At 43.0% G+C, this 21,668-nt stretch overlaps 1 protein-coding gene and 1 long non-coding RNA gene across 6 annotated transcripts in view; both read left to right on the top strand.

Annotated features, from left to right (window-relative positions):
• Positions 1–21,668, top strand: part of LOC309802031 — a 622,798-nt gene that overhangs the window by 520,676 nt on the left and 80,454 nt on the right. The gene's annotated exons all lie outside the window — the stretch shown is intronic.
• Positions 1–21,668, top strand: part of EFCAB11 (EF-hand calcium binding domain 11) — a 173,010-nt gene that overhangs the window by 144,727 nt on the left and 6,615 nt on the right. For 3 of the 5 annotated variants that reach the window (XM_082618672.1, XM_082618673.1, XM_082618667.1), the window contains exons 6-7: positions 932–1,003; positions 7,854–8,942. In XM_082618672.1, the coding sequence (XP_082474798.1) occupies positions 932–1,003; positions 7,854–7,974 (193 nt within the window). In that variant the 3' untranslated portion in view covers positions 7,975–8,942. The other 2 variants (XM_082618669.1, XM_082618668.1) reach the window with 2 other exon arrangements.

The following is a 21,668-nucleotide window of genomic DNA, read 5'->3' as shown; positions in this document are numbered from 1 at the left end:
TGATCCTTCAGAAACCACTGAACCCCTTTAGGTTCAATGTCTGTAAAATGGACCCATCCTGGCATCTGTGCACAGATTCGATGAGACAGGTGATGTAAAGACAGTGCAAGGCAGGGTGTCAGTCACTGTTCCCATCATTATTATTTACTCCCAAATGTTTTTCTTATCTCTTAATTCTTTATTCCACACTTCTGTTGTGTAATGTGTGAAAGGAAAATCAAAATGGAGTTGGTGTTGCTAAGAGAGTTCTCTAAAATGGAGCCAGGAGACCATTAAGGAAGTGTGACTTCTGCACATCAGAATCTTTTGTCCTGATGACGTCATCCAGAACACCTTCCAGAAACGCAAAATATTTACTGGACCCTTACCTTAAAACAACGTGTGATTCCTCAAGGGCAAATCTTCTCTAACTTGAGTCAGAGTCAGTCACAGATTTCACCAGGCAACTTTTAACAACCCCGTGGCTTTTCGTCTCTTCCTCAGAACACTCTTTTGGGGTTACCCGAATTTGTATCTCCCAAATTGTAATTCTTCAGACCCTAAATTAACTCTTTTCTTTGCAGCCTCCTGCGTTGTGTTTTTGGTTGACAAATGCATGTCTATTTATTGATACGTCACAGAAGGGATTTGCAGGATGACTAGAAAAACCATCACTCCTGCCTTTTTTAATATAACCTGTGCATTTGATGACATTCCTTTAAATGTATTGAATATATTATTTCTGTAGGTTTTAATAAATAACTTTTCCTTTCCTTCACACCTTATGTATTATCAAGGAAAAAAAAAGAGATAAGCATCAACCTCAGCCTTCAAGTAGATAAAATAGGTGCCTCTCACATAGACATGAAAAGAAATGAAGATTCTGATGTGCTCTTGATGCATAAGGTGAGACGAAACTAACCTGTAAATAACTTTCTGTTTCATTTTCCAGGGAAGTCGATCAAGACTCAGATGGTCACGTCAGCTTTAAAGACTTCGAATATGCCATGAACTATGGACAAAGGTAAGCCTAACTATTGTGTGCTGCTTTTGGCAACCTGTGGGGGGACCAAAATAGATTGTGATATATTTAGATGTCGAATCCCACTCTACCGATGATGTCATGCTGCATACCTTCCATTGCTTATACTCTTCATCATGGTTCTCAGATGCTCACAATTGCTTGCACTGCCACTGGGATGGTCCCCAACCCCTCCTCTTTACTCTCAACCCCCGACTCTCCCCCACAACGCTGCCAGCCAGGATGCTCCACTCATCTACTGGTCCTTGCCACCCTACCCACAGCCTCCCTGATCCTCAGCAGTTCCTAGTGTCAGGAACTGCCAGTGGTACCGGTTTCCTTCATGCATTCAGCTTTGGTTGAACAAATAATAGCATGTACATGCAACTGAGTGTTGACTGCGTTCCAAGCGATGAGCAAGGCTTTTGGAAAACAAAGTTAAGACTGCTCTAAGACAATGTATCCTTAGTAGTCATCAAAAATTATCATTGCAAAAATGGCCCTAGGGCCCTGGCTGTGCAAGATGGAAAAACCAGATTGAGCTGACATTAGTATGAGTCTTCTCTAGCTGCATACAGAGGAAGAACAGGGTGCAGTAAGGATATCGGAGGCAAAAGACTTTCCTGCAGAACCCATTAGAATGGCCTGGGCCTGGGGTTCCTGCAGCAGAACAACAAGCCCTGGGCTGCCCGGCTGCCCTCTGCTGTACCCTCCTTGGTTCTGGGCGGCTCTGCCCTGCAACAAGAGCCTTAGCCATCTGTGTTCCTGTCCTGTTTTCTGCCCATCCATACCTGGGATGCGGGGACTGCTGTCCTAGAACAAAAACTGTGACCCTGGACATTCAGCACTTATTTTACATAAATACTCCTATCAATACTAGTATTTTATCTGTAAATGTTCAGAATGCTAAACATTAACAACACTGTGAAAACATCTAATATAATTCAAATTTTAAAAGTATTAAAGGTCAAGGAAATATGTACATTTGTCAAAGAGAAACATTAAATAAGCATCCTTCTGACACAAAGTATTAGCAGATAAACTTAATAAACTGTCATAAGTCAGAGGAGCCTAAAGAGACATAACAGCTAAGTGTAATTTGGTGTTCTGGAGGGGATCCTGGAATAGAAGAAAGGACATTAGGTAAACACTAGTGAGGTATGGCCTTTAGTTCATAATGCTATATCAGTATTGGTTCATTAATTGTGACAAATGTACCACACTCATAGAAAATATTCATCCTAGGGGAAAGTGAGTGAGTACATGGGAACTCTCTATTCTATCTTCACAATCTTTCTATAAACCTAAAACTATTCCAAAATAAAAAGGTTGTTAAAAGATAAAGTCTTATTCCAAAATTAGCATACTAAACACTATCTAAAATGAAGAAGACTTTGAAAATCATTAAGAAGTACACATGAAATATTATTTCAAGAACAAAGTGGATCCATGGTATCATTGAGCATCACGTGCGTTTTAGGACGAATTGTTCTGGCTGATGAAAAGCCCTTTCTGACTTTGGGTGGAGTTGTATTCAGCAAGTATTTTCATCATAAATTGAATAGTTGAGTCATTGGTCCTCATCTCAGTACATAAGTGATACTGCTTTTAGATGTTTAAAATATAAAAATTAGAGTAATCTACCAATAAAATGCTTACATTTCAGTAATTGCCAGAATACCAAAACCTGGTATTGCAATCACTATTTGGACCTTATTTCTTCCTGTAAACATGACAAGAGAGAGGGAGAGGTCACGTCCTCCCGTTGAGTGGCAGGCAGGAGGCCAGGGTGGGAAGAGCTACTGGGCAACTGCCTTGATCCGGGATTAGTCCAGGGTGTCTTCGGTCTCAGTGAGGTCTCAATGACAGAAACCTACCCAGACTCGCTTAGACAGAAAAGGAATTTACTAGAAAATACTGGGCTAGCTTATATAATCTAACATAGGAAGGGCAGTGGTGCAGCCGGATTTCCAGGAAAATGAGAACGAGCAACACAAGCACGTCCGGACTCTGCCCCCGTCCCATGGTCACTGCAGCCTCACACCATTCTAAAAAGGAATTGGCCCGTCATCTGTGCAAGTGCAAAGACCCTAGGAAGAGGCTTCAGTTGGCCCCTGGATCAGTCAACTCTGATTCCTCTTGAGGGTATAGGCTTGGTCCCTAGGCACTCAGCCAGATATGCTGAGGGCTGGTCACAGGAGGGGAAGTTGATAAGAGCTGGGCAGCCATCCCCTGTTCTTTTTTAGAAGAAAGCAATATGATCTGGACCTTCTCTAGGAGGGAGAGCACCTTGAGGATTTGATGCTTAGGAGGGCCCAGGCTCTCAGGGCAGAGCACAGACCAAAACAAGGGGCAGTGAGAAGCTGCTCATGTCACCTTCCCTCCTTATCCCTCTACACTCAGTCCAAATCCTTGTCTTGTAAGCTTTGCCCCAGCTTCTCACTTCCAGGCCCCTGCCCCACCCTCGTCCCCAAGCCACATGATGCTGTCTGCAGTGTGACCCTGTTGGTCTCCCTTCAGTTGCATGGCCCAAGGATGGGCATCTGTGCAAGCTGATCAGCTTGGTCTCTCCCCGTGGAAGACCTCAGGAATGAGAGTGAGGGAAGCGGAACAGCACTTCTCTGGCCGAATGAGTGTTTATGACTCAGGCGAGGGGCAGACGTGTTTGCCACCATGTGGCCTGGAAAACCAAGGCAGCTGGTTTGCAGTGAGAGCAGAAAATGAAACAGACACCAAGAGGGGAACAAGAGAGGAGCTAGAGAAACGCATGGTACTGGATTTCTGATTAAAGCTTATACACAAGGCCCAGTCATAACCCTTTGGGTCCTATGAGGTAACTCTGTATCCTTCCAATAAATCTTTCTGCTCAAGCCAGCTGGAGTTGCTTTCTGTTATCTGAAACCAAGAGAACCCTAACTGTTACAAGCATAGAGCCAAGGACAGATACTAGGTAACATCAACATTTACTGGGGCAGCAGAGAAAACAGTCTTCCAAATAGACTAAGAAGAAGCAGCCAAGATGGAAGAGGAAGCTGTCGCCAGCTCTCTCTCGCTGATACCTCTGCCTCTACCTGATCTTTCACTATGACCAGCTCCAGTCTTCCCCTGTGGCAACAGCTCTCTCTCGGAGATCACCAGTGATTTCCAGTGGCCAAACCCACGAGCCCCTCTCGGACCCCATCACGCTTGTCCTTTCTCTTGGGTCCTTCTCTCTTTAGCCTCCGTAGCACTGCTCTCTCGTGGTATTTCTGTGCCCATTCTTCCCTGACTCTCTTTTCCTGTATCTTCAACTATCTCATAAGTGTTAGTATTCTCCAGAGTACTCTCATTGGCCACTCTTCTTTTTTTTTTTTAATAAATTTATTTATTTATTTTTGGTTGCGTTAGGTGTTCATTGCTGCGTGTGGGCTTTCTCTAGGAGCGGTGAGCGAGGGCTACTCTTCGTTGCGATGTGCAGGCTTCTCATTGCGGTGGCTTCTCTTGTTGCAGAGCACGGGCTCTAGTTGCACCAGCTTCAGTAGTTGTGGCATGCGGGCTTCAGTAGTTGTGGCACACGGGCTTAGTTGCTCCGCAGCATGTGGGATCTTCCCGGACCAGGGCTTGAACCCGTGCCCCCTACATTGGCAGGCAGATTCTTAACCACTGCACCACCAGGGGAGTCCTTGGCCACTCTTCTTGATCAACACATTCTCCAAGGATGATTTCATTCTCTCCCAAGACTTCAGCTATCACCTTTATGGGTGTGACTCCACCAACCAAACTTTATCTTCCATCTTGATCTCTGCTGCACCCAGACCTGTGTTTTCATTTGTTGGTTGGACGTTTTCACCTCAACCCAAGCTCAATGAACTGAAATCAGACTCATTGTTTTCTCTGATTTCCAAAATTGGCTTCTCATTCTGTGTTTTCTATTTCTGTTAATGGCATCCATCCCATCCCCCACCCCAAGCTCTCATCTGAACCAGACACCTAGGAGTTTCTTTCAAATCTCCCCCATCCTCCTTCACTGTGACATCCAGTCAGTCACGCATCCTTTGAGTCTGCATCTGCAAAAACTTTCATGACATTTCCTTCCATCCATCATGATCTCTCAGTCCATGTTCTTATTCCCACTCCCATCCATCCATCGGGCCATATGTTCTTCTATTCGTTGTTACAAAGATGAGTAAAGGGTGTGGTGACAAGTAAGAAATAGACCCCACTGTCATGAAATTTAGTCCAGCATGTCAGTTATCTTCTCAAAGCACAAATAGAATTGTTTTTTTTTTTCTCTGCTCAAAAGCTTTAATAGCCATCTTTTCTATTGGGTCATGTCTAACCCTTAATGTGCCATTCAAAGCCCTCTACAGTCTTGTTTCCACTTGTCTGTTCAGCTTTATCTTTCACAACTACCTCTACCATACCATCCCACAACCAGGCAACTCACACACACACATACAAGTCCCTTAGCCTAAAAACACCAAAATAACAACTAGATCTTTGCCCCAAATAGAAAATTAACAAATAACCTTGGAATTCATATCTGATGAGGTAATAGGAAAATACACCATAAGATAAAATTCCATTTAAAAAAAACATTGGGTCACCTTCATCCTAGTGAATTTGTTTTTTAATTTTTATTGGAGTGTAGTTGCTTTACAATGTTGTGTTAGTTTTTGCTGTACAACAAAGTGAATCGTATACATATATCCCTCTTTTTTGGATTTCCTTCGCATTTAGGTTACCACAGAGGATTGAGTAGAATTCCCTGTGCTATACAGTAGGTTCTCATTAGTTATCTATTTTAGGTATATAAGTGTCCTAATGAATATTTTTCCTTCCCCATTGTCACCTTCGGGGGTGGGGAAGGAGGGCTAATTTTGCTGGGTATTTTGTATTATTTTATTTTATTCTTGAAAATTGATGAGATAGACATTAGCATCCTCTCTTATAAATGAGGAAACCACCTCAGAGAGTCTAAGTAACGTGGCTCAGGCCAGGTGATGGCGATGGGTGGAGTGTCAGGGTGGAGATCCAAACCTGTCAGCCTGACTGAGCATAAATAACAGCTATTATGCTACATCACCTCCAGTGGGAAAATCATCTATGACACTGGTCCGCATTCTTTGGCCACACTTCATTTTTGATCCAAAATGAGTTTATCCAGATTCATTGGCCATCCCAGGTCAAGCTTCTATCACATGATAGGTATTAAATACTAATTCCCATCTTACACATCACCAAGCTTAATCCAAATTACATTGGGTTATTAATCAAATCCACTTTCAAAAGACAAAGATTTGCCACCAGAGACAATATCTTTTAAAATGTGCTGCCAGCTCTAAAGGCGATTTTCAAAGAGGATTTCTAGAAATGCTCTGAACAGTGGAAGCATTTTTTGAAATAGATGTGCATCTTCATTGGGCAACACTCACTTATGTGTGTAAATTCTAAACCGTAGTTTTCAACAGTCACGGTACTTGGGATTCACGCTTCACTTACAGAATTGTAATTTAGGGTTAATAAAAACGGTTGCTTTCCTTTTTCTTGTACCTTTTGAGAAATCTGTTTAGAACTGCGGAATTAGATAGTTAAAACCCACACAAATGGAAATGTAATGGCATTAGGGATAGCAGCTCACAAAGTGACCTTTCTTACAAAACAAATTTAAATTGGCTTGGCCATGTGGATTCAAAAGTGGCTGAAAACAATTTAACATAATAAAATATGGAGTGTTCAATCTAAATTTCTCTTAGATTGCTAACTTGGTAAAATGCTCAGAAGTGTGAATCAAAAAGAACATTATTCTAACTTCACAGAAAATGCAGATTAATTTATATGAAGACATAAACCGAAATCCAAATATACTCCTTATTTTATGATTTACTGATCCTTGGCAGGGGAAAAAAACTTCAAAGGAGAACAAAGCAGTTAGGTTTGCTGTAGTATATTCATTAGGAAGAACAATTTCAATAATACTACATTTTTACCAAAAAATTGACCAAGGGTCTGGAAGTACATCGCAAGTATTATAATAATAGTCACTGTAAAGTAGAAGCCAGGTTTGGTCATCTTCTTTGTTTTAAAGAAGGAAGCCAACCTTGACTTTAAATGATGTTTCTAAGGTTAAACATGGCAGAAATAGTGCTTGAGTCAACTTCTTTACCAAGCATTCTCTACTGCTACTTACATTGGACTGCTTGTGGGATGAGGTTTATTCATTGTCTTTACTTTTTTTTTTTTTTTTTTTTTTTGCGGTACGCGGGCCTCTCACTGATGCGGCCTCTCCTGTTGCGGAGCACAGGCTCCGGACGCGCAGGCCCAGTGGCCATGGCTCACGGGCCCAGCCGCTCCACGGCACGTGGGATCTTCCCGGGCCGGGGCACGAACCCACGTCCCCTGCATCGGCCGGCAGACTCTCAACCACTGCGCCACCAGGGAAGCCCCATTGTCTTTCTTTTCTCCCCCTTTTTCCCTTCCCTCCCTTCCTCCCTCCTTCCTTCCTTTCTTTCTTCCTTCCTTTCCTCCCTCCCTCCCACCCTTCCTGCCTTTGTTTCTACTATCCCTGTCACATCCGTAGGTAGAATTACATACACTGAGCCATCCAGGGCTCTATCTGACCTGCTTTTTAACGGATGTCCTTGTGTCAACAGATTCCACCCCCCCACTACAAATAGAAACCAAAATTCCAGCATACTTCATGTATTTTATCAAATATGAAAACCTCTTGGCCATTATCTCTTCAAACACTTCTTTTATGACATCCTTGAAGAGAATGTCCTCTCAGAATCCAGTTACACGTATGTTATGCCGCCGATGTGATCTGACGTCTCTCTCATTCTCTGTTCTCCTCCTCCCCCTCTTCCTCCCTCAGTTTAACTTTCAGTTCAGTAATTTCTACTCACTCACTGCTGGTGGGAATGCAAAATGGCACAGCCACTTCCGAAGACAGTTTGACAGTTTCTTACAAAGCTAAGCCTAGTCTTACCAAATGATCCAGCAATCATTAACCTACATATTTACTCAACTGATTTGAAAACTTCTCTCCACAAAAAAATTTGCCCAAGAATGTTACTAGCAGCTTTATTCATCATCACCCAAAGCCGGAAGCAGCCAAGATGTCCTTCAGGAGATGAGTGGATAAACAAAATGTGATACAGCCGTACAATGGAATTATTATCCAGTGATTAAAAAGAATGAGCTGTTGACCCACAAAAACACATGGGTGAATCTTAAATGCATATTTCTAAGTGAAAGAAGCCAGTGTGAAAAGACTGCATTCTGTATGGTACCAATATGACGTTCTGGAAAAGGCAAAACTATAGTGATGACTAAAAGACCAGTGATTATCAAGGGTTTTTTGTGATGGAGGAGGGTTGAATAGGTAAAGCACAGGGAATTTTTTTTTTTTAGTGTGGTAAAATATGCAAGATGAGCCAGAAAGTGAGGAAGTGCTCAAAAAGCGAAACAAAACAAAATTAAAAAAAAAAAACAACTTACATTGGTAGGGGTATATCAAAGGGACACAAGAACCAATAGAAAGAGCTCCAAGTGGCCAAAGCTAGAACAATTTGAGTAACAAAATAAAGTGGTTTGGATTATAACTCAAAGTATAAAATAAATATCCATGAGTCCACACTGATTTAAATAAATGATTGAATAACTAAGTAGCAGCGTTGAGACAAATCTCCTTTGCAGAAGAATTCCAAATGATTTACGTAGGTACTCTGCCTTCAAAGAGGTGGAGCATAACTCTCCGTTCCTTAAGTGTGGACTGCATATAGTGACCTTCCTCCAATGAGTACTGTATGGAAGGGAGACATAGAGTAACAGTGGTGAAACCTGACAAACACTACTTGAGCCAGGTGATCAAGGTCAATATCAACAGTGATAAATCTTGTTGATACTATGTACCCTTATGTATGTGATGAAAATGACCCTTAACCTCTCTGGCTTTCCTCCTCAAACCCCACAACCTCAGTCCAATCATGGGAAAAACAGCAGACAAATCCTAATTCAGAGACATTCTACAAAACACCTGACCAGCACTTCTCAAAACTGTCAAGGTCAAAAACAAGGAATGCCTGAGAAATGTCACAGCCAAGAGGAGCCTAAGGAGACATGACAGCTAAATGTAATGTGATAGCTGGGATGGGATCCTGGAAAAGGAAAAATACATTAGATAAAAACCCTGGAAAACTGAATAAAGCATGGGCTTTGGTTAAGAGTAATGTCAAAATTGTTTCATTAATTATAACAAATGTATGATACTAATGTAAAATGTTAATAATAGGTGAAACTGGGTGTGAGGTGTATGGGTAATCTGTACTATCTTCACAATTTTTTTTTTGTAAATCTAAAACTGTTCTAAAATAAAAGTTGATTTTAAAATTTTCAGGTATTACTGTATGGTGGAAATTATATCCCTTGCCACTCTAAATTTATATTACAAGTCTAGATGTCAATTAAAAATATATAAAGGGATTATATATAGTTTTTCAAAATAATGTTATAGGATACATTAGCAAAAAATGGAAAACCACCACTTAATGGCAACTTTATAGGACTCTGAACTCTCAGCAGTGTCCCATTGGGGTCAGGCTTTTGCCATAGGGAAGTATGCTCACAACCTGTTGTATGGATTGGTTTCTGACAAAGAAGAGACCTCATATATCTGCTTTTGAATTGCATTTGGAGAACCTCAAAAAACAAACAAAAGTGCCTAGCTTTCCTATAATACTGCTTGCAATATACATTTCAAAGGAAGAAATCTCTTAGCTTTGGACCTATCGAAATGAAAGCCCTTTGCATGTGTTTTGAACTTCATAATTCCTACAGCACTGAGAAAACCCACAGGTATGGTTCCTAGATTCTCCCTGTGGCCAGTCTCAGAAGGCCTGTAAATATGTTAATATAGCCAAACATGGAAACAACCTAAGTGTCCATCGATGGATGAGTGGATAAAGAAAATATGAAATATATCTGTATCTGTACCCATACAATGGAATATTATTCAGCCATAAATAAGAAAAGCTGCCACTTGTGACGATGTAAGTGGATCTTGAGGGCACTATGCTAAGTGAAATAAATCGTACAGAGAAAGACAAATACTGTACTGATTTTCAGCCTTTTTTCTTTTCTAATACTTATATTTAAGGCTATAAGTGTCATCTAAGCCCTGCTTTAGCTGCATCTCACAAGTTTTGGTATGTCTTGACTTCAATTATATTTTGTTCAAAATATTTTCTAATTTCTGTTGTACTTTCTTCTTTGACACATGGGCTGTACAGAAATGCGTTGTTAAATGTTCAAAGGATGTGGCATTTCTAGTTTTTGTTATTGATTTCTAGCTAATTCCACTGGTCAGAGGACTTATTTTTAATGTTTTCAAATCCTTGAATCAATTCTCTTTTAAGCCCTTCAGTTCTCCAGTGAACAAATACATCTTCCCATGTATTTAAATAAATTTTAAGTATAATTAAGTAAACTCTATAATCTGATGTCTTAAGTCTCTTGAATGTTTCAGTAGTATTTGTAAACTCGAATTTCAACTCAAAATCATAAGTCTAAACCAACTTGTATTTTTTAAAAATATTTATTTATTTATTTATTTTGGCTGTGTTGGGTCTTAGTTGCCGCATGCGGGATCTTTCGTTGTGGTTTGCGGGCTCTTCGTTGAGGCACATGAGCTTCTCTCTGGTTGTGGCATGCGGGCTCAGTAGTTGCGGTGCTCGGGCTCTCTAGTTGTGGCATGCGGGCTTAGTTGCCCCGCAGCATGTGGTATCTTAGTTCCCCGACCAGGGCTCGAACCCATGTCCCCTGCATTGGAAGGCAGATTCTTAACCACTGGACCACCAGGGAAGTCCCCCAACTTGTATTTTAAATTGGAATCACAGAGTGAATCTGTTAATCAGTCTAAAGCTGTGCTAAAGTCACCAGCACATGTGACTACTTAAATTTAATTTTAACTAATCAAAATTAAATAAAGTTAAAAATTCAGTTCCTCACTGGATAGCCATATCCAGTAGCCATATTTCAAGTGTTTGATAACTACCTGTGATTGGTGGCCGCCATGTCGAACCACGCCAAAGAGAACATTTCCATCATTGCACAGAGTTCTGTTAGACAGCACTCCCTAGACACTCCTGTTGGCCGACCTGGGGCCCTGATCCTGGTCCAGTCAGGTGACGGAACCCTGTGGTGATTTATGCGAACATCATCCCACACAAGGGAGCTACTGTGGGGACTCCTTAGAAAGGGATTAAGGGAGATAAAAACATTCTGAGGCAAACTCCTGCTCACCCTTCAAGGCCCCATGCCAACCTCACGTCCTATGTGACAACGAACTCCTAACGCCTTGGGAGATGAGTCATACTTTCTTCGGGACCCACTCCCACAGCTGTCACTTCTGAGCCCTCCTCACATTGTAGTGTGGTCGGTACACTTCCAGTTCCCCTCCAGCTTTGGACTACGAGCTTCCCGAAGCCGGGACCATTTTTTATCTTTGCGTCTTTAGTGTCTGGCACCGTGCCTGTGCGTGACAGGTTTGCATACATTGATGAATGAGAGGGAAGTTTCTCTGAGCGGCAGAGCTGAGAATCCGAAGGTGTGAATTCCCCTCTCCACTCGGTGTTTGAATTACGCTCCTTGGCAAGTCAGACACTTTCCTTGGGCCTCAGTTTCCTCTTCCTCATCAATGTCAAGGAGGAGGTTGACTTAGATAAGATTGCTCATTGCCTGTTAGACGTAAATAAGTGTTATATGAACAAAGGGTGCCGTGGCCAAGGAAGCTCGGGAAACACTTGGTCAAACATGACAGATGGGTGTTTTCTTACTGTAGGAGTTCACAGAAACTTTAAAATGCCGAAGTCCGTTATGGCACTCCAAGGAATGGGTAGAATGCAGAGTTTCTCAGACTTATTGGATGGGCCATGTAATTCTGTGTTTGTGTGTGTGTGTGTTTATGTGCACGTGAGGATATAGAGAGAACCGTCTTCAAGAACTAATGTTCCATGGATTATACTTTGGGAAATGACTGATTAGCTGTCTCTAAGCCATCTTCCAGTTCGATGTTTTTATGTCTTACGAACACGCTGCCATCTTACCGTCCCTGGTACCTGACTTGACTAGTGGTGTGGCTGTCAACTTATAAGCCACACACTTAACCTTCCACTCCCGCTGCCCCTGCTTCCTCATCTCCCCTTGCACCCCTGCCCCACCCAAGTGAAGACACTGAGCAACTCGACTTGAAACACCGGGAAGGAAGGGCCTGAGTGCAGCCACTTAACTTCAGACCTCAGATAGTGAGGTCACGTCAGAGCTGATCTAAGAGCAGCTGCCTTGAAAACTGAAGCATAAGACAGAATGATTTTATTTTAATTTAAATTGATTTTCTCAGCTCTATCATGTTTCTTTCATGATATCATGGAGGTGACTGTTTAATATATCTAATCTTAGCCATACCTTAATATACCGGGCTTTCATGCCCAGGAATTGTTAAAGCGGCAACAGATTATTAATGTTATGTTCATAAGAAAGCAATAATGAAATATTATACAGAGTTCCTATTCCATATATTAGTAATGAAGACCTTTTGCGTTTTTGTGGACCTGATACTTTACACTGTGTTTGCCAAAAAGATTAGAAAATGTTTTTGCCTTCTCAGCAAAAAGGCCCCCGATTAGGCTACGTGACTAGAAAATATTTGCGACAGGTAACAAACATGGCCATGGGCCTGGTGAGACAGGAGGCAATGAACTTATTTTAATCTGAGGTGCCAGGAATAGCAACATTCTTGTTGCTCAGGAGTGAAACAAACAAGCTTATCAGCTGCCTTGGAAATACAAAGTAGAAAACAACAGTGTTACCACAAAGCTCAGGCCTGTGATAAATTGCCACACGGTCTGGAACTTAACCAGCATTGATGGTAGAGACCCGTGTTTAGTATGTGCCTGCCGTTGGCGGACACTGCTGTCAGCACTTCACACGCACTGTCACAGACAATTCTTGTGGCGACTCTAAGACAGGGGCATTACCTTATGGTCAAGATGGGGAATAAGTGCGGAGGAGCGCAGGTCAGTGGCAGACCTGGGATGTGAACCTGCACAGCCTGTCTTCTGAGTCTGCCCTTATAACCACAACGCTGAGAATGGAGACCCCTGGCCTTTCAGGTCTGAGCTCGGGGTCAGGGGAGGCACCGCAGGCCTCCAGCCTATCCAGAAGAGCTTCACGTATTTCCACTAACGCACTCATTTGCCTGCACCTCCAAGGTTACCTCGGGTCTCACAGTGACCCCCTGGGCAGACTGTGATTTGGTGTGGGTGTAGCAGGTCAGACAGATCTCCCATCACTCTGCGACTCCCCAGTGGAGGTGACCACAGTCACACGCTCATCAGAAAGTCCACTTGGTTCTTCGTGGAGCCAGTATCACCTGAGGATTGGTGACTTGTAAACACGTACACACACACACACACACCCGACGTCTCCTTCTTCCCCACACCCACACACGTCCTCCAGCCCAGCGGTCAGCCCTGCACTGCGCTCAGTCGTGTGGTTCTCTCTGCACTCCCAACAATTTCTTGAAGGAGACAGGCCTCCTCTGTGCTCTGTTGGCCTCTCTTCCAAGAACATGGGCTGCGTGTTCATCCCCTCCTGGACCCAGTCTTATACTCAGGTGGGTGAGATGCACCTGGGTGTGAGGCCCCCTCACATCATGAGGAGGAAGAGGTTGTGTAACCTGTGGATTCCAACACCCCAAACTTCATGTCGCCATCTTGGCTTCTTCCTTTACCATCGTTGGGCTTTGGCCAGACACGTAGAAATTCTGAAAAGCAAAATGCCATTTTCTTCAATCACGTGATTTTTGAAAATGGGAGAAATAATACGACATTGACTTAGCCAGTGCCCTTTCTGTGCAGATACAAGGGTCATTGGAACTGTGATTTAAATACTAATTATATGCCAGTTTTAGTTTAAAGTTTTTTGTGTTTGTTCTTTTGCAGAAGCAGTCAGGGGAGTGACTAAAAGCTTATTCATTCCCAGGGTTTTTATTTTGGAAATGAACATGCTGGCACAATTTTAATTGGGTTTTAGTTGTTGTTGTTTTAATTCTCACAGTGATGGCTTGGCTATGTCTTTTGGGACTGCAGAGGGAAACTGGCATCTGGTGTTTGAGGATTCCAGGGATTTGCACCATATTTATGTGTAATAACTCTACAGTAAATAAACAGAATGAATAATTAAGTGAATAATGAGTTTCTCAGAAAAGAAGACTCCTCTTAAAACTGCAACAGAAATTCTCACGTGTGTCCCACCCTCCCTCCTGTGTGGTGATTCCATGCTGCTCTCACTGTGTCATTGTCCCTTGGAAACCAGCAAGGACATTTTCCAAGCGGAAATCAAGCATGCCGTTTGTATCACGGTTTGATACAAACAAGATATTTTCTTCCAATTGCAAGGATGTTGGATTTATGTCTCTTAGAATTATCTTTTTTTTACCCTAGAGAGAGAGTCATTTGCCTCTTTAAAAATAAAATCCATGAGATTAAATTTCACTGAACAGTGTTGCTCTGAGGGAGTAAAAACTTGAAATTCCAGGAATTTGCTGTATCTAGTGAAATTACATAAATGCGTGTTAATACTCATAGTAGCCAGGACAAGGTGCCCTTGCTTCCAGACGCAGCCCTGGCCCAAAGTGGATCTTTCCAAAGGTAAAACCACTGTGTAATTACTGTTTCTTCTCCATGTGTGTTCATCCACTCACTCATATGTTTTTACTTGTCTATTCATTCGTTCATGCCCCCAAGTATTTACTGAGCACCTACTATATGCCAGGCACCGTGCCAGGCTCTGGAGATACCATGGTGGGCAAAACCAGACCCAGTTCCTGTCCTTACAGAGCTTGCATTCTTCTCAGGGAAATAGCAATCAAATAATGAAATGAAAGTTAAGTTGCAACTAATTTTGACAACTAACTTTAACTATGACAGTTTCTATGAAAGAAAGGGTCAGTCTGCTCAGGCTGCCATAACAAAATACTGCAAACCGGGTGGCTTAAAAAGCAGGGATTTATTGCCTCACAATTCCGGAGACTAGAAGTCCAAGATCAAGGTTTTAGCAGATTTAGTTTCATCTGAGGCCGCTGTCCTTGGCTTGCAGATGGCAGACTTCTCATCGTGTCCTCACATGGTCTTTCCTCTGTGTGCGTGCATGTCTGTGTCCAAATCTCCTCTTCTTACAAGGACACCAGTCGGATTGGATTAGGGTCCACCCTCACAGCCTCATTTTAACTTAATCACCTCTTTAAAGGCCCTATCTCCAAACAGTCACATTGTGAGTACTGGGAGTTAGAGCTTCAACGTATGAATTTTGGGGGACACGATTCAGCCATAACAGAGAGTAATCTGGTTCAGATGGAGATGTTAATGGGGAAGGGTCAGATATTAATGGGTACCCAAGCAGGGACATAGGGTGGGCTTGCTGAGGATTAAATGGGAATCTAAAGGATGATTAAGAGCTAACTAAACACAGTGGAGGGGAAGGGCATTCCAGGAAGAGGGAAGGGCACTGCCAAGCCTCCTGGTGGGAGGGGCATGGCAGGGAGCAGAGACCAAGGGGAGGTAACCATGGTGTCTGAGGAGCTGTGAGACATGGCGTGGGGCTAGGATGACACTGACATTGTCAATGGGGACAGCCAGGCCATGCAGGGCCCTCTAAACCAGGGCAGGGAATTTTGTCTTTTTCTCGAGAGCAATGGGAGACCATCGGAGGTTTTCAGTAAGGGCAGAGGTGGAATGACCAGATTTGCCTTTGGAAATTATCAGTCTGGCTGCAGGTGGACGACGGATGTGAGGGCAGAGTTGGAATGACCAGATTTGCCTTTGGAAATTATCAGTCTGGCTGCAGGTGGACGACGGATGTGAGGGGTTCTGGAGTGCATTCTGGAAGAGTGTTGGATACAGGAGAATGCTGCAGACATCCAAGCAAGAAATGAAAGTGGCTTGTTTTCAGGAGGTGGGGTGGAATCAGAAAGAAACAAGTGGATCTGATAGATCAATGGGGACAGTGGGTTAAATTTGGTGGCACTGGATGGCAAGGGTGGATATGCTGGGCACCAGGTGAGGGAGAAGATGACAAGGCTGTCTCCTTAACTGGAGATGTCTGCCTTCTATAACTGGGTTACCTAGGTGCAAGTCAGTGGGATGGAGAGCATCAGAAGAGGCTCATGTTAGAATTGACTTTTGATCATATTGACATCAGTAGACACCAAAGGCCCCATGGGTCCTCAGCACAGATACCTCTTTCCCCTGCACATGCTGTTCTGCCTTGAACACTCTTTCCTGCTTATGCTTCACCACCCACCCACCCTTCATGGCTCAACCCAAGGGTCAACTTCCTCAGCAGCAAGGCCTTCCTGCATTCCTCAGACTGGGCTACATGTCCCTTTTACATACTCTTGTAACACCTGTACTTTTTCTTCAAAGCAGTTGTTAATGGTTAAAATTACATAATTGTGTGTTTAAATTCTGTTTCTCCCATTAGAATACAAAGCTTGTGAAGGTCAAGAGCATTTCTGCCTAATTAGTGCAGCAGACTGGTAGTTCTAGAGCCAGACCCTCTGGCTTCAAATCTCAACTCCCCTACTTCCTAGTGATGTGATCTTGGACAGGGTGTTTCATCTCGCTTCACCTGAGTTGCTTTGAATGTTAAGTGTGGAATATGATGGTACATCCTTCATAGAAGCGGATGATGGATGATTAAGTGAGTTAATTAGCACAAAGTGTTAATAACAGTGTTTGACATAGAGTAAGTAAGTATTCAGTAAATGTTAGCTCTTATTATTGTTCATCACTGTACCCCTACGTATTTGATGGACAGATGATCAGATAGATGGCTATAGACCGATGCATGGGTGGATTGAAGAATGGAAGGATAGGTAAGGTGGAAAAGCAAGGAAGCTCAAATGGGTATTGTGGAAAGAGGGACTGGCCCATACTTCAAGACATAGTTAAATTCCAAGATATTGGGTCCCACTAAAATAAACTTCTCCTGTATGGTTACTTTCAGGCAGGGCCTTAAAGAATCTCCATCAATACCTAAATAGACATTTCTCCAAAGAAGACATACAAATGGTCAATAGGCACATAAAAAAATGCTCAACACCGCTAATTATTAGAAAAATGCAAATCAAATCTACAAGGTACCACCTCACACTGGTCAGAATAGCCATCATTTAAAAGTCTACAAATAATAAATGCTGGAGAGGGTATGGAGGAAAACTAAAAATAGAGTTGCCATATGATCCAGCAATTTCAACCCTGGGCACATATCCAGGCCAAACTATCTCAAAAAGATACATGCATCCCAATGTTCATAGCAGCACTATTCACAATAGCCAAGACATGGCAACAACCCAAATGTCCAAATGGATAAAGAAGATGTGGTACATACATACAATGGAATATTACTCACTCATAAAAAAGAATGGAATAATGCCATTTGCAGCAACATGGATGGATGTAGAGATTATCATACTAAGTGAAGTAAGTCAGAAAAAGAACAAATACCATATGATATCACATATGTGGAGTCTAAAATATGACACAAATGAACTTATCTACAAAACAGAAAGAGACTCACAGACATCGAGAACAGACTTGTGGTTGCCAAGGAAGGGTGGGGGGGGAGATGGAGTGGGAGTTTGGGATTAGCAGATGTAAACTATTTTACATATGTATAACTGAATCACTTTGCTGTATACCAGAAACTAACACAACACTGTAAATCAACTATCCTTTAATAAAATACATTAAAAAATTAAATTAAAAAAAAGTCTCCATCAAGCCTTAGTCAGTGATAAACCTAAGTATTTGTTTCTTGATTTCAACAGAGGAAAAAAAAAATCACCACAACCCAACTATCCCCTCCTTAATTAAACAGTACATTTCCTAACTTAACTGTAAAAATTTTTTAAGGTATAATAACTAAGTTTAATGTGATTTTAACGCTAAATTGATTCATCGATTTATTCATTCTTATGTTCCTCCCTCAGACACGTATGGGATTCCTACCACGTGTCAGATAGGTACGGGTGGTTACCAAGTCACTTAAGCTATTGTCCCTATTCTCAAGGAGCCTAAGACTCCTAATAAACTTTATAAAGAGATTTCAAATAAATATTTATACTCAATATACCTGATCAAAACAAAGCAAATACAGCAGCAGAAGCTGTTTTATAAACAGGGGGCCACAGATGATGAAGGATCATCCTCACTCTATTGTTCGCCCCAGCTCAGCTCTGTCTTCAGTAATGAAGCCTCCAGCAGAGGCTGCTCAGTCCCAGCTGGAAGGTATTTGCATTGCTGTCACTCTATTTATGACAGCAACTCATGTCTGGTATTTTTCTTTTTGCCCAGGGGATTCTCTTTCTGTAATTTATTACAGAATTCAAGGCCATTTCATTAGGAGGAAATGTGCCATATCATTATTATAACAACTGTCCCTATTTTTGTTCAATTTTGAAACTGACAATCTAAAGACTATTTTTAGCTCAGTCATGTGTGATTATTTGTTTCCTTATTATGAGAACTTTTTTCCGTCGGACTAGTTAACATGAATTTTATGCTCACATATTATGTCACATGCTCCAATTCAATTTATTTGAAAGCAGATTCTTTGGGGGAAAACTGTAAAGCTAATTTGAATAGATTCTTTAGAGATTCCATTTTAAATGAAGTGCTATAAAATTGGCAGACAAAGTGAAAAAATGGAATTGAAATTCTCTTCTTCAGCTACTTATTGGATTCAGAAATCTTTTTGACAGTGCCAAGGGTTTTGATATAATGTTTTACGCAATTTTCCTAACATTTATCTCAAACTCCACTGCCTTTATTTTGGTTGTTCGACTCAAAATGATTTCCTGATATATCCATAGATAAAAGCAGAGTTCTTGCTAAAGGAAATATTTGGTGCTCTGATACAAACTTCTTACCATCTACAGTGGTGCCCGTCTATAAAACATCTGCTGTAAAGCGCGTATTTTAATTCCAGAGTGAATACTGAACATTTGTGGACAAACTTTCTGAGAGACATGTGGAATAAAACTGCATCTCCAACTTCCTCCAATTTGGCCCCAATTTATATTTCCGCCTTTCATATTTGATGGATTTACAGCTTGAGAATAGCGTGAGAATAATAGGCAAGATGCCTGATGGCTTGATTTCCTGTCCTCCACGGCCCAAGAGGAGACCATTGTTCATCAGGGCAGGGGGCTCCGTGCTAATCAGAAACAGCCGTCACTGGTGGGGAAAGGGACCCCAGGATTGGTCCATCTGATTGCACTGGATGATTTATATCCGATTATTAACAATCTAATGGAAAAATACATAGCAAACACATGTCTACAATTTCACCTTGAGACACACGTGTTTCCCTTGATGTGCTTTTAAAAGGGAGTTTTATTTCACACCCATCTTTTGCCCCGAATTCGCTAAATCGCATCCGTCATTTCTATTGGTCCAGCTAGTGGGCTAAGAGGCAGACTCGTGAAGGGCCCTCGCCCAATTTTGCTCTGTTGCCACTGACGGCAGCCTCAAGTACTTGGAGTTCCTCCCCTAAACTCAGGCTGGTCTTGAAAGAAGCACATCACTGCTGCATGTGTTTTTGTTCTGCTTACAAAGATAATTGTGGGAAGTGAGAACACCTGTTAGGCTCCGGGGGCAGAAGCAGGCCCAGGGCCAACTCCTCTATCAAAGACACAATGCTTAGGGCTCCCCCTTCCTTGAAGGGGCCCACAAAAGCTCTAATTTTAGTTAAAATGAGTATAAAAATGAATATCTAATAATAAATCCAGCCTACATAGTATTTGTTTTTATACCAAAATAGCCTTTGCATATCGTCTTTTATTTTTTATAGAGGAAGGGTCACATGACCGTCATAATGCAGCCCTGAGCGGAACAGCCCTGAGGAACACCAGATAAGGGACTGACTGTGGGGTTAGACTGTGACCGTGGGAGCTGGTGGCGAGGTCGCAAGGGGTCGCTGAGTCATACGCCTCTGCGTGTGAAAGTGGGCCTGAAGTTGCTGTAGGTCACGGGCCGGAAATTGGGAAGGAAACATGGATATGACGACAGTGGTCTCAACCCGGGGTGATTTGCCCCCCAGGAGACATTCAGCAAAGCCTAGAGAAAGTTTGGGTTCCCCCAACTGCCGTGACTGTCGCTACCAGCATCTAGCGGGTAGAGGCCAGGGATGCTGCTAAACACCCCACAATGCACAGGACAGCCCCACACAACAAAGAATCATCTGGCTTAAAACAGCATCAGTGCTGAGGCTGCGAAACCTCAAGGTTAGGGTAAAGAAAGGCTGGGACCTGCGAGGCCGGCTGGAGCCCATGTTTGTCTCTCATAGCATCTAAGCTCCATGCAGGGTGACCCACGGAAGCTGCTGGCGCCCTGTGCTGTGCAGCTACCCTTGCACTTGGCCGAGGACTTGGAAAATCTGAAAGAGGAGGTTGGGCATTGGCTGAGAAGCTGCAGGCCGCTGCCCACTGCAACAGGTGAGCAGCAGAAGAGCTGCGGCCCGCGAGCTGAGGCCATGCGGGGTGCCCTGCACCGACCTTCAGGGTGTAACGACTGCTGCTTCACCGCCACCTTCTGGACCTCACGCTCAGTTCTCTCGTGGCCAAGCCCGGCGCGGAGCCACATGGGGAGCGGCACGCTAGGAAATGTAGTTCCCACTTAGCTCAGTTGCCCAGGTAACACACCTCTGAGGTGGACCCCGCGGAGCTTCGCTCACCAGCACTTTTTACTTAGGATGTGGCTTTTCCCCACCTCACTCCCAGCCTTGCGTGCACTTCAAGGAGACTTGGCATTTCAACTGTTTTAATCTGCAAACAGCTGGTGTGCTTTAGACGGAGAGTTGTGCATCCACATCTGTTCTTTCCTTCAGGAATAGAGTCATGGCTGGACACACAGCTGCCTGGATGGATTCCATGTCCCAGAGGCCCCTGCAGGTGTAGCTGTGACGTTAAGTACTGACCACAGGGCTCTGAGGGAGGCCGTTGTGCCCGCTCCCGAGCCGGGCCTTCAGGCATTGGCTGTGCACTCCTCCGTGTGCTCTAGCCATTTCCAGCTGGAACCCAGAGGTGGGGGCAGTCAGCTTCAACCGCGCAAGGACAAGAGCAGAGCAGCAAGACGGAAAGATTCTGGAGGCTTTGTGGTCCAGAGAATCTTTAAGCATCCTTTTTCTTAAGGAGTTCTGAGTGAGCAGATTAGTCACTTAGGTTGCAGATGATAAGAGTCAACTCAAATCCACTGAAGCAGGGAAACGAGTATATTTGCTCACATAATTAGGAAGTCTGGGGTAAGAATTTCAGGCATAGCTGGATCTAGGGGTTCAAACGATGTCCATCTCTCAGTCTGGGCTTTCTGCAGAAGTCCAGGGAAGTTGGCCTTCAGAAATTCCAGGCTTAAAATCTCCTTATAGCTCATGACCCAGGAGAAGACAGGAGCTTCTCTCTTCCAACATATATTTTTAATTATGCAGAACAAGTGCTGGATGGTCCTGCTGGGATCACAGGCTCACCCCTGAACTCATTGCTCTGAACCCCAGAAGGAGATTGGAATGAATCTGTAAAATCACTACCTGCAACAGTCTACTTGAGAAGTTAACCAACATTACCAGGAGTGAA

The sequence above is a fragment of the Mesoplodon mirus genome (genome assembly GCF_964341445.2).
Source record: "Mesoplodon mirus genome assembly, chromosome: 4".
Classification (NCBI taxonomy): Eukaryota; Metazoa; Chordata; class Mammalia; order Artiodactyla; family Ziphiidae; genus Mesoplodon; species Mesoplodon mirus.
The sequence above is the reverse complement of the archived record's forward strand: the minus strand, read 5'-3'. Positions and strand labels throughout refer to the sequence as shown.